The sequence below is a fragment of the Pseudomyrmex gracilis genome, unplaced genomic scaffold (genome assembly GCF_002006095.1).
Source record: "Pseudomyrmex gracilis isolate BER0280 unplaced genomic scaffold, ASM200609v1 scaffold_5, whole genome shotgun sequence".
Lineage (NCBI taxonomy): Eukaryota > Metazoa > Arthropoda > Insecta > Hymenoptera > Formicidae > Pseudomyrmex > Pseudomyrmex gracilis.
The window spans coordinates 662,906-676,025 of NW_018020589.1; the positions used below are offsets into that span (position 1 = coordinate 662,906).

Genomic DNA, 13,120 nt, shown 5'->3' on the forward strand with positions numbered 1-13,120 from the left:
ATGATATTGCTATTTTTTTTCAGGTCGCGAAGGTCACAGACGCTTTAAATATGGACAATAGGAAAACGCGTTACGCAGTTAGGCGCAACTCGGCCGATTGGCAGGTTGAATGCAAAGCGGGACGCGTAGGAAGGCTTTGTGCATTTCCGAATGGCGCGGATGCAAGTCCAATTTTTGTTCCACGATTGTCTTCGCGTCGATTAACTCGTCGGTTAGTTTCGCAGAAATAAATTTTGAAATTTCACAAGGTCAAGTACAAATTGCGATGCTTCTTTATTTAAGAATAAAAGAGCACTTTGTATATTAGCGAGCAATATATGTCTACATCCTCGTGCATCACTGATCGTTTTTGTGCCATAAAGCAATGATGTAATGTATGTACGTCCCGCAACGACGCATTCTCCGTTGATCATACTGCGTAAAAACTGTTACACGCGCGCGTCTCGGCAGTTTCCCCAGTACATATATATTATATATTTTCTCGCACGGGATTCTCGTAGCATTCCAACATTAATTTAGAATATCGCGAACCATCTTGCTTGCGTTTTATGCGTGAGAGCGCGATATTATTCCGTTCTCCGAAGAAGACAAAAAAAAATAGAACCTCGTGCGTTTTGTGGCAATTGTTGTCAGAAATTCTCGCGAATTAATAGCCTTCGTCGATGGGTTTGCTAACGAGCTGAAACGTTCGTTACCTCCGGACCTCGATAAACTCATTCAGAGACCGCGCGGTGACGTAACGAATTAGCCGCTAATTGGGAGAAGGTCGGATCGAAACTTGGCACGATCCGTCGAAGCGCCGGAAATTATACTTCACGACCTCGAACAGCTTCTTTAGGAAGACACGTTATAAAAAAAAAAAAAAACAAAACGTATGAAGTTGTTGCGAGATAATCTGCGAGGCGTATATAGTGGCCGCAAATAAGTAAGAGATTCAACTTGTTTTCTCGTATAATTGCCATTAATTGTAAATTGTAATTGCGAGAACAAATCTCCTCGCAAGCGAGGAAAATCGCCGGCAACGTGCAGGTGCGTTAAAAACGACGAGTGGAGAAGAGATGTGCGTATGCACAGGGTGAACGCGCAGATAAGCGACCGCGCGGTTCGCGCGATAAGCCTCGTGATCGATGCGCTTCCGGCGGAATGAAACACGCTCCAGGCTGCAATTATTGATAATTACGAAGTGACTGATTCGAGCCTTCGAACACGCGGCCCAGATGAAAACCTTAACGCGTATTAAACCACACGAGCACGGGCCACATGCGTGTGGAGCTATGCGAGCGTGTAGTGGTAAGTTGGCCGTTGGTAAACTCTCGCCTTTCTTGGCGATTGGTCTGACTCATTCAGCGGCGAAGAAACGCGTAAAATCAAAACCGTGCCGATTGTCTCATAAAAGAGCGGCCGCGATAACGTCTTGAAAGGTATCGATGTCGAAATAAAAAAAAATAAATAAATAAATAAATTGCGGAGCAACGCGAAATCCGCGTCTTTGTGTGAGTGACAATTTAATGCAAACTTCGCACAAGTAGATAACGAAAGAGTACTTTTTAATTAATTTCGAACGGACTTTGACTTGATTAAAAGACTTTAAAACTGTGGTATCACGAAAAGCAACGACCTTTCCTGATACTTCCGCTAAAGAAAATTTAATCACACACAAACAAGTTAAGTATATCTTCTATTATCGACTATTGACATTACCGTGTTACATCACCGACATAACAGTTTTTTGAGAACTTCTTTCGCACTTGAAACATCACTCAAAAACGTGATACGGGTGATTGAAGCCAGATGGATTGAAGGAAAAAACTTTGTTTTGCACTTTCGCGGCAAAATGTTTCAGCAAACAAACGCGCGAATATATGATGAGGAGATTCGAGACAGGAATTGTGAAGGCAAACGGTGTTATTACGTAAATATTGACGGATCTAATGTGCTCCCGCCACAAAGCTGTTGAATTTACACGGATTGTGAGCATCGTTGCGGAACTATTCCCTTTAATTCCGAAGCGCTCGGCCACGAGAGCCGCGCTGACGCGACGCTCGTATAATTCAATTTCGATCTTGCACACACGGTCAGCCGGAAGTCGATCGACTCTCGTCGCGGAATATCCTAACCAACACGCGAAGTGAATGCGGGAATATCACAGAAAGCACATCTTAAATGTAATATGATTTGTAAGCGTGACCACAAAAGACACGCGATGTCGGCGCCTCTTACCAATGCGCTGATATTCTTTTTGTTAAACTAATAAATTAACCAATTCTTTTTTTTTCGAGTGCCCAAATGTTCTGAAAACATACCGCGTAAGATACATTCTTTTCATTCGCGCGATAATTGATTGATAAACATAACTCATCTTCCGAGAAATCCGACCGCTACTAATTTACCGCTCTTTCAACAGCTTATTATTGCATTTTATCTACGTAATTAAATTCTTCGCTTTGTTTATTAACATAAATTGTGACATAAATGTCATCCACCGATTTGTTTGAATACATTCGAAATGTCAACGAGTTGCTTTTCTCACGAATGAATAGCGATAAAGCCCGTCTCACAACTCGAATCCCAAGGACAAGTGGAAACCTTAGAAATATTCCGCGTTGGCGGACAAATATTGTGCAAAGTGTGCACGACGCGTGCGATATGATAAATAATCGAAGTTTCCCAGACCGCGTATAATGAGCGAGTTACAGCGAATTATAAATAACATCTTACGATGAAATAACGCGACACACACACACACACACACACAGTCGATCGTAATATCTCACCGTCTTCTAAAATTAAAATCAGCCTGTATAAGTGATCATGCAAAGAGGTTTTTTTTGTAGACGAATTGGTCTTCTAAATTAAATGCGGCAGAAAAAATTCTGAAAATAAAGTAACGTTAAACGAGATCGCTATATTTCGCTAAAAGAAAATTTAATATCGAAAACTGAAAAAAGTTAGGCAACAAAACGTGCTGATCTTAGAGATTTTTATCAAAAAAAAAAAAAAAAGTTGACTTTATCATGATAAACGTCACATTCTTTCGGGTCAAGTTGTCTTAAATTATTCCGACAAAATTCGCGGCGAGTTCTGGCAAGTGACAATGAGCATTCGTCGGAGAATTAATAATGTCAAGAAGCGCGCAACGTGAGAAAATGCAATAAACTCGCTTCTGCGCTTGCAAAAAATGACTCTCGAGAGAGAGAGTCGCGCGTTATATACACTAAACGTGTAGGAGGCTGTCCACGAAGCACCCATTGCTAATATCGATCGGGGTTTTGCAATGTTCTACGTGAACGACGCGAGTCCGTAGTGTTCGAGGGTGGATAACATGTCTGATTCACTCGTGACACGATCGTGTTTCTGGCGGGCCAGGTGTGGACATTATGAGAACGTGACGCCGCAGAAACTCGAATACGAAATTTTTCGCGTTGAGAGAAACGCTTTGCTTCCGTTTTGGTTGAGGAATGAGAGAAATTTTGACTGATCGAAGAAACCGTTCGTTTTTGTTTTTTTTGTTTTTTTTTTTTCATAAAGCCGTAAGTTTGCACATTTAACAACGGTGACATCGTCTAGCGATTTTTTTCCACGATAACTCGTAGCAACTGTTGTGAGAACGGCGATAACTCGAGATAACGCGCGCGTAATCCGCGGCGGATGTTGCGCTCTTCGGTTAATTCTCCGTCTTGCACGATACACTTTACGCTACTAGGAACAAATAACCGTTTGTTTCTAACGTGTTATTTTTCAATAAGATAAACCTAAGTAAGAAAAATCTAAAAGTAGATGTATTGTTTGTAAGTTTTTTTTTTTTCTATATCTATATTTTATCTATATCTTCAATATATATATATATACTTGCGCACAATCATCATTTCGTTCTTGCGACGAATCACGAATGACGATTGCGATGCAACGGTTGGGAAGCACTGCGCAAGAGGATCAACGCTCGAAAGCGCAGCGATATCTCTTCCCATGCGAACCGCAGCGCAAAGTGGTTAACAATAAAGCAATTCCGCGCGGTCTTTAAGAACATCTCGCGAATTATGAACGCCCCGGTAAGCATTCATCAACAAAATACGAAATGCTTCACATCCGCCGTCTACGCGATACAGATGTACGGGAATAATTAATGAAGTTTAGTGCCAAGTTACGAATCGGGCGCTAACGCGGCTCTCGCATTAAAAACGTGAAAAAGATCTGCAGCAGCCGATCTTATATATCCTTATGCTAACAAATGGAGAAACACAGAGAATAATAAATCAGATTTCTGAGTGTACGAATCCTGAAGAGATATTTTGCAGTCTCTGTAATTTTCAAATCTTGCTTATAGTTTTATCTCTAAGTGATGTTACAACGTTCGATAAAATCAACAAAAATACGATAAATAATGTCTTAAAAGTTTTGTAAATATTTTTTTTGTGTGTGTACGCGTTTCTCTTTAATACATAAAAAAATTGCGCGACCTCGAGATATATATGTATATATATATTATATGAACTTACAATTCAGACATTCAACAAATTTCGTATTCTGACGTTAAAAACAAAAAAAAACTTGCTTATTCAGACGATGAGAAGAAAGGAGGTGAACTCGCACACAGGCAACTCGGGCTGAATCTCCTCACAAATTATGAATGCCCTGATAAGCATTCAACGACGCGGGAGTCGACACGGCGAGCGGTTCGTTATTGCGCTGTCTAGTTTATGAGGAATATTTTCGCGTAGGGCTCGAAAGGTAAGTATTGTCCGGCGAGAGAGTGTGCTCTCTGCCGGATCAATTATGCCCCAGTCCTCCCCTGTAACATGCCGCTCGTTGCACCGCGTCGCGAGAACGTAACGGTGCGGTGTGGGCAGCGAACGAGTGCGCGCATCCGAAGTGCAGACATGCACACCGCGAACGAAACTTCGCTCGTTCATAGTTGATAAGTTCCCGTGGTCGTACGGGCTCGCACTTTGAATTAAATATCGAAAGATATACCGACATATACGTGCTCCTAACTCTTTTTCCGCAGAAAAAAAACTATCTCGAGAACGAACCGAATTTAAGGGGTGAACTTGCGAGTGATTTATACGCTCGAAGATATTTCTGACTCTTCGCTGAGAACAGATGAAAAATTGCGATATATTTTTTACGGCAGTTAAACATAAATGTTTTTAAATGCGTATACACGTGCCGTTATATTTGTTTTTTTTTGGTGTGAACGATTACATTTTTCTCGTGTTTCATCTCTTTTTTAGTTTATCAGAATTCTTAATTAGCAGTTGTTTCCTTATTTTCATTTTAATTAAATATGACAGTACAATACATATTTAATTAATTATTTAATTAAATATATATTTAATTAAATATTTATTTAATTATTTATATTTAATTAAATATTTAATTAATTTATTACAATAATGGTATTTATATTATTGTAACATTTAAATTTCCTCATAACATCTTTCTTAGTGAGTATTTATACGATAGTGTAAAGATTTATATCAGCACAGTTCGCAGCAATCTGAAAGACGCGATTATACTCTGCCAACATATGCCAACCAGTCAGATGATCGATTCCGAGTGTATCACATATATATATATAAACAATTGCAAGATCAATAGAAAACGTAGGTATATCAATGACGTCAAATTTGGATTTGACATATATATTTTTCCCGTTTCTTCGACGTGAATGAGAGAATACCGAGTTCGTGCTTGGGAAGTTTGCGATCACATAATAGATCTTCGTCTTTGATTAACTCGCTCAAGTAAAGAGAGAAAAAGAGAGATAGAGAGAAAGAAAGAGAGGGGCACAAATGCAATCTTGAGGAGCTCTCGTTTTTCCAATGTTTTCCGAACTATTGAAGTCTTGGCACTAAAACAAACGTGAAATTTTCTCACCTTTACTTTTCTTCTCTTTCCAGACATTTCCAAACTATTTTCTTCCTTAAAACTTTCGGATTACTGACAATATAGTTAGACAGTATAGTTTCTAAACAAATATAGTCTAAAAAAAACGCTTATATTTAATTGTGGTACACAGACGGCAAATAAAGTGTTTCTTACAAGTGTTCGAAAACTTAATTTACAGCAGTCTGTGTTTTGTGACGCTACTTCCGTTCTTCGATTACGCTAATGAGAACGCAACTCGCTCGTGAGATTTTCGGTCTCGTTCTACATGTCGGAAACAACAAGCGTGGTGAAAGGAAGCGCCTCCTTGCGGCTCGATCGGCGGTTTTAAAACGTCGGTTACACTCAGATCTTATCGCGATTTTTTTTTTTTTCGTGTGCGGTTTTTGGCTTTATTACATTTGCTCGAAGAGGAATTCGGATTGATGAGATATTATTAGAAGCAATTTTCCGATATAAAGGAAGTCTGATACACGGTCATCCTTGACACTCAATTTCTCTTGAATGTCAAGATTCGCGATATCTCTCAAACATCAAAGCTACCAATGCACCAGATAAATTCTACAATACACGATAATTTTTATGACGAGAAAATGAAAAACAAAATCAATTTCTCTTTATAGTATAAAATGTCTCTTCGCGTTTTCTTCAACAATCAATTTGTGTGCTAATAATAATATCGAGTTTTTCTCACGTGCTCTTAATTATTAATTTTCTTAATGATAATTCATGTAGCAGCGCGAACCAATGTGTTCAAAAACACTACAAGAAAAAAAATATCAACAAAGAAGAAAAACAAATACGTGTAAAGAAATTTGAGCAAATTGCGGTCGTACAACATATTGTATATGGAAACGCGATTTTGAACATACGGAAAACAAGGGATCTCGGTCAACGCCGATAGGAACGGTTTTAGGCCCACGCGCAGTAATCGCACGTCGAACAGCTCTCCTGCGTTTCGAACTTGCGGGGCCCGACCGCGTGACAGCGATCGCGGAAAAACACGGAGACGCACGAGCGAGTCCAGGTGAGCGAGTTCAGGTAAGCGAGTGAGAGCGAATGAGAAAGGAAGAGAGAGAATAAGAGAGAAAGAACAGAGAGAACGGACAATGGAAATTGGAAATAAAAAGAAATACGTTAGAAGAAACACCGAGAGAATAAAAAAAAAATAAATAAAAAAAAAAGAAGCGTGAAGTAAATAGAGACAAAAAGAACGAGTAAGAAAAAAGCGTAAATAAATGCACGAAAGTGAAGGAGGAGCAAAACGTAACTGGACGCAAATAAACGGTCTTTCTAAGGGAAAGAAAATAAACGAACGCGGGAGAACAGACGAAGAATTTCATGATCACGCCACGATCGAGATAATAAAAGGATTATACGAACGAATGTCGTGTGGTGTATACAGGAGACACAAATATGTTATGAGAGACAAGAACACGGGATAATAGAGATTAACGAAACGAAAGAAAGACGAGGACGAGCGGATGGGAACAGAATACAGATGAAAGATGTTTGTGAGATAGAAGGAAGCAACGACAGGAGCGACGAAGAAGCAAAACCGAGAGCGACTGTAACGGCGAAACGCGTTTCTCGCACATGCAGCGACGATACGGCAATACCGTTCAAAAAGAGGGGATTATTTTCGCACTTACCGTCGGTTCTCTGGATGTTTATGCTATCGCCGACGTCGATGTTGACTGTGTTGCGATCCATGGTCATTAAGTCAGTCTCCGTCGGCACCATAAAACGCGTATAAGACCGGCTTCCAAAACCGTTACCAACAACCACCGCGCGAGATCGGAAGAGAAAAGACTCGCACGCGGCCGATTAATCGACTCGAACGTGTGCGCGATCGCAAGAAAGAGAAAGACAGAGATATCGACTCGCGGCGAACGACGACGGTTGACAGTTAAAGAAGCGTACGCATTCAAACTCCGCGCGGCGACGACCGGTCGGGACCTGCCGTCTCGCTCTTTGTCGTCCTGTCCGTTTTTGCTCCTTTTCTGTCGACGATGACGCTCTTCTCTTCTCTCCGTCCCCCGTAGCAGATTCTCCTTGTCCCGGGGGAATTTTCTTCTCCTTCTCTCTCCCTCTCTTCGAGGCGTGCCCGTGCGTATTCTGGCTCGCGGCTTTCGCACCGCGTCGTCGTCGTCGTCGTCGTTGTCGTCGTCGTCGTCGTCCTCGTCGTCGTTGTTCTCGTTTTCGTGGACGAGACGGCGAGAGCAGTCGGCAGCGCGAACGACCGCGCACGCACACGCCCACACACGACCACGATTGTACGTCCTCACGTCAGCCAGTCGAATCGCGTCCGCGACTCGGCCGTTACTTCGGAGTATCTATCTATCGGCGCCGAGGTACAACCGTTTCGTTTTCGTACCGGGATACACTGCCAGTGTCCGTTATTGACAACGGAAAGACTGCGAGCGCCAACTCCCGGCCGGCGCGCACCAATCGTACCGACATCTAGCGACGCGACCGTGCAGGTGCGACTGACACAGGGTGACTATTTGCGACATCTAGTCTGAATTGTGAGAAATGCAACGAAGATGCATATTTTTTTTTTTTAGGTAAAAATTGCATCGCGTTCTTTTAAGTGCATATAACCATGGACTGCTATCTCCGTATTTTTATGCTGTAATGCAGATTAACAGCGCCTTCGTCGACCAAGTGGTAGAAATTAGTAGATATCACACGGTGAAAATATATGTTCATGACAGAAGATTCGGACTTCATTTTGTATTTTAAAAGTCCACTGTTGCAACGACGCGTGCGAATCGAAAAACCATCGCTACAGACTTTCTGAAGAAAAATGAAGAGAGGTATCTAGCAATTCATAAATTATGTAGTCAAAACGTGCGCTTCGTGTTGCTGCATCGCGTTTACACATAGTGTTTTTGATGTTTCCTGAAAATAATCAAAATACTTGATAAACGCTTTATATTTTATATTGCAACTTACTTCAATATTGTACACATTTAGGATATTAAATATTTAGCGTTATTGTTCCACTGGAAACTATCGATTATTAAAATCTTGCTAAGATCCTTGAATTAGTGAAAAAATATGTAATTATTTTTAAAAATTAAATATTCTTCTTTAATTACTTCGCTAATTATATTATAGTAAATTTCTTTTAAAAAAAGAAACCTTGTTTAATTTCTGTATTTATCTCGCATTTGACTAATCTGTGACTTGTCGAATCATTGATTTCAATTCTTCTAAATCGATATTCTCACTCTCTTCCAACAATCTCTCAATAATGCTCGTTGCTCTAAAAATTCGTAAATTGCACAATTATAAATTTAAAAGCGTAATATTTTGTCTGTATGTGTAAACACATGAAAGTTAATTTTATTTCACAATACTTGAAATATTCTCACTTGTCTTGTTTTTGCGCTTCCTGCAAACGTGTAGGTAATTCGCCGACTTTAAATTTTTCGTACACCTGCAAAAATATCGCATAGGAAGTAATTCGCAAAAAAAAAAAAAACAATTTAACTTAATGCATAATTAAACTTTAATTTGATTTACGCACACAAGAAAATTTCTAATTACCTCCAATGCTCGTTTCACAATTTGTTCATCCAATCCTGCGCTTCGCGCAGCTTCATGTGCGAAACTGCGTGTTGCATGTCCGCTAATTATACGGTAAAGATACGCCACGGAACCATCGTCGTTTGTAATAAACTCGAAAGTCTGTGAGTAAAAATAATTAAGGAACTAAGAAATCAGCGATATAACAAGTGGTGGTTTTTAATTCTTCGCCGGCAACGTGTAATTTAACATCTTCCGTCAGCAGTCTGCATCTTTGAGAGATTCGCAGATTTTTAGATTTCGAACACTATAAAATTCTCAAAAAAATTCTCGTATACTCGTGAGAGTTTTAACAACGAGTTTTCGTTATTGTAGAAGTTGGATTGTATTTTTTTTCTTGTTTACAAATTGAAAGTTATTCCAACATTCACAGCCAATGAATCTGGGTTCTCCACATCGGCGGTGAAGGATTAAATTATACCTGAGCATATATCTATCGTACCTGTTCCTCGAGTATCGGATCTCGCGGCAACGTGCTCATGACCCGATGAATATGCGTAGCCGCAAAAATGTGAGGACAAGACTCGCCTCGTTCAATGAAATGATTCAGTATGGCTGCGAGCAATGACAAGCCGCTCAATTCGGACGTTCCGTTACCGAACTCGTCCAGAATAACGACGGAATTCGGTGTGGACGCGTACAGAGCAGAATTTATCTAAAAACGAAGATAAAACCCCCCCGGGGAGATCAAGTTTGAAACTATTGACGGCGTAACTTGATACGCACCGCGAAAAATCAATAAACATATCTGTACCTGCCGTATATCTTGCAAGAACATACTCGTATTGAGAGCTACGCTGTCTGTATGCGTGATCTGAGTCAGGATGTGAGTCATTATTCCTATGGTGGCCGATTTCGCCGGTACGTAACAGCCGATATGAGCCATGAAAATTATGAGCGCGACTTGTTTCATATAAGTGCTCTTGCCCGAAGCGTTTGGACCGGTCAGAACTTTTACGAGACTCTTCCCGTCTCCGGAATAAGTGTCGTTCGGAACGAACGTTGTCAGAAATTCCAGCAAGGGATGTCGGCCCTGTTCTATCGCTATAATCTGTCGCGTCACCATATTCGGTTTCACGTAATTATATTCACGCGCGACCACGGAAAGCGCCAGCAATCTGCAACGATCAATAATACCGCGTTATATATCGAATTTTTTGTCGCTTGGTCGTTTTTCTCGACTTAACGTCATCAATTTGACGTAGACGTTTTTTTTTATATAACGCATGCACTTACGTGTCTAATTCAGCGCACAACTGAATCGCGTTGAAAATCGACGCAGCGTGCTTGTTTATGTACTTGACGAGTTTCAGTATGATGTAACTCTCGCGTTTGTTTATTCTCAACATTATGTCACCTATGGTATCGTCCAATTCTGAAATCATCGTTCAATTTATTAAAAAAATCGTCACGCGCGTCATTTTTACGAGTTAGTTTAAATCGCGCGCCAATAAAAATAACAAGAACCTTTGGCGCTAGGACTCTTGTAGTAACGTATGTTGTTGCTGATGAATTTGAATTCTAAATTCTGCAGATTCGCGTTGTCGGCTGGCGACGGATTCCATCCGATTATCGCCAACAGATATCCGATATTCGGTATGTACACCATTTTGCAGGTCGTCACCGACGGTGGAAGATGCTCCTTCATATCTTTCTCTCCCATTTCGGTCAGAGTTTCGGGCAATGTGCTTCTCACGTGATGCACTGCATTTTAATTCTCATTTGTGAAAACAAAATACGTATTTTGCAATATATACGCCACTCATTAAATGTTACGCGGAGAAATATTATCTTACGTTTGTCCAAGTGCGAGTCCACGTTCGCTCGGACGATGAAATCGTTCTCGGATCGTTTCGCGCCAAAGTCTACGATGTACTCGATGAAATACTTGACGTAACGTACTTCGTTCGTCACGCTATCAACGATTTTACGAAACAGCTTAACTTTTTCGCGGTGCTTCTCGCATATATCGGCGATGTAGATTACGGAAGAAATCGTCTACGGCGTTAATGCGCGTGAACATAGCGAATACATTATGATAATTGTTTAATTAAAAAATTCAGTAAAAAAAAAAAAAGGGATCAAAACCTTGTGCAATCGCCGCCAGTCGGAAACCTTGGTCTGCTGCGCCAAATGCCGATCCAGAATAACGTTGGTCAAACGATAAACGTGTTTCAAGCACGATGTCAAATTTTCGACGATACTCTGGTTTTCCGGATTCAAACAGAATTCGATGACTTCGAATCTTTCATTGAGAACATCGGCATTTCTCGTGGGATGTCGCAATATTTTCCTACACGTGGTTGATGAAAAATACATACTTAGTGGGAATATAATACAGACTTGTAATTGTTTTTTGTCTTGTGTAATTATCACGCATTAAAATTATACGTCATAAAGATGAGAATATTATCGTATAACGACATGGCAACACTTGCCACAAAAACTGCGCTCCAAGTCGCGACTGGCAACGATTGAGAAGGATGAATAAGCTGCCACTTTGTTTCTTCGAATTCGCGTCACCGCACTTGAAAAGACTCGGGTGATATCTGGCGCGCACGATATTTAATCCCTCGTAAGTGTCGTCGTCCACCATGACGATGTCGCGTCTACGAAATCGAGACCGAAAAAGTGATCATTGACGTTTTGACGTAACAGAGATCTCGATATCACATCGGCGAGAGACTCACAACGTTACGCTGGACAGAGATACGAAGCTGGGTCTGCCGAAAGGATCCAGCGCGATGTTGCTCCAACTCTGATCGATGTAGATCAAGAGAAGACCGAGCGCGTGGATCATGGCCATCGATTTGAAATTCAACAGACCCTGAAGAAATATAAGCCTCTCGACGTGGTTGGCATTCGTTGGCTCCGACTGCAACTTGAGACATCGCACTCTGTGATAGCATCTGTCGAAGTTGTGTTCCCTCTTCCGCATCACCCTGAACGAGACCCGCGTCGGTCCGGCGTTGCCTGTCGATTCGTTCGAATCGCACGACGTTTCCGACTTCACCAGGGCCTCGAGCGCCGTGAGGAACTCGTCGGACGTGCCGGTGATCGTGATGACGTAGCGCGGCTGGCACTGCTTGTACAGCGCCTTCATGATGTTGAAGTGAACGCCGTCGTCGTACGTGTCGTCCATCACGAACAATTCGTACGAGAGAATGTTATAGTACGCCGCGCCCAATTGATTGTTCGACCAGATCAATGCCAAAATGATCTGCGAGATCAAAGAATGCGACTCGCGGCTTATTCTTGAATTCATGGATAAAACGCGAAATGTCATAATTCATATAAAATAATCTTTGTGTCGGAATTTGTGTTGACTTTCCGCGTAATCATTTTCTAGAATTTTGTGTTTTTATATAAATAACAAATAAAGAATACAACAAAAACAATTGAAGAACGTTTGCTCATAAACGAAATATGTTAAGATAATTTTGAATGATTTCTTTTTGAATAAAAACATGCTGATCTTTCGAAACTGTACTAGCCTCATCCCTATCGGTAAAGATCTCGGTGTGAGTTGTACTGCAACTCCGTTGTTTTTGCACCGTCACATCTGATTGTGACTTTGAGATATTTTGTGGCGGTATATTTTGCGCAGTTTCTTCTTCGTCGCTACTACTTTCGTTCAATA

At 41.0% G+C, this 13,120-nt stretch overlaps 2 protein-coding genes across 2 annotated transcripts in view; both read right to left on the reverse strand.

Annotated features, from left to right (window-relative positions):
- LOC109858043 (kinesin-like protein KIF2A) overlaps positions 1-8,302 on the reverse strand; it is a 29,371-nt gene extending 21,069 nt beyond the window's left edge. The window contains exon 1 of the mRNA XM_020434936.1: positions 7,539-8,302. Coding sequence (XP_020290525.1) covers positions 7,539-7,629 — 91 coding nt within the window. The 5' untranslated portion in view covers positions 7,630-8,302. The remainder of the gene's footprint in view (positions 1-7,538) is intronic.
- Positions 8,303-9,066: 764 nt separating this feature from the next.
- Positions 9,067-12,745, reverse strand: LOC109858014 (mutS protein homolog 5-like). The gene is made up of 11 exons (XM_020434893.1): positions 12,171-12,745; positions 11,910-12,089; positions 11,569-11,773; positions 11,277-11,478; positions 10,948-11,184; positions 10,717-10,855; positions 10,235-10,598; positions 9,923-10,135; positions 9,442-9,582; positions 9,267-9,331; positions 9,067-9,157 (listed from the first exon to the last, which is right to left on the reverse strand). The coding sequence occupies exons 1-11, from the start codon at positions 12,743-12,745 to the stop codon at positions 9,067-9,069; spliced, it is 2,412 nt and encodes an 803-aa protein (XP_020290482.1).
- Between the last annotated feature and the right edge of the window lie 375 nt (positions 12,746-13,120).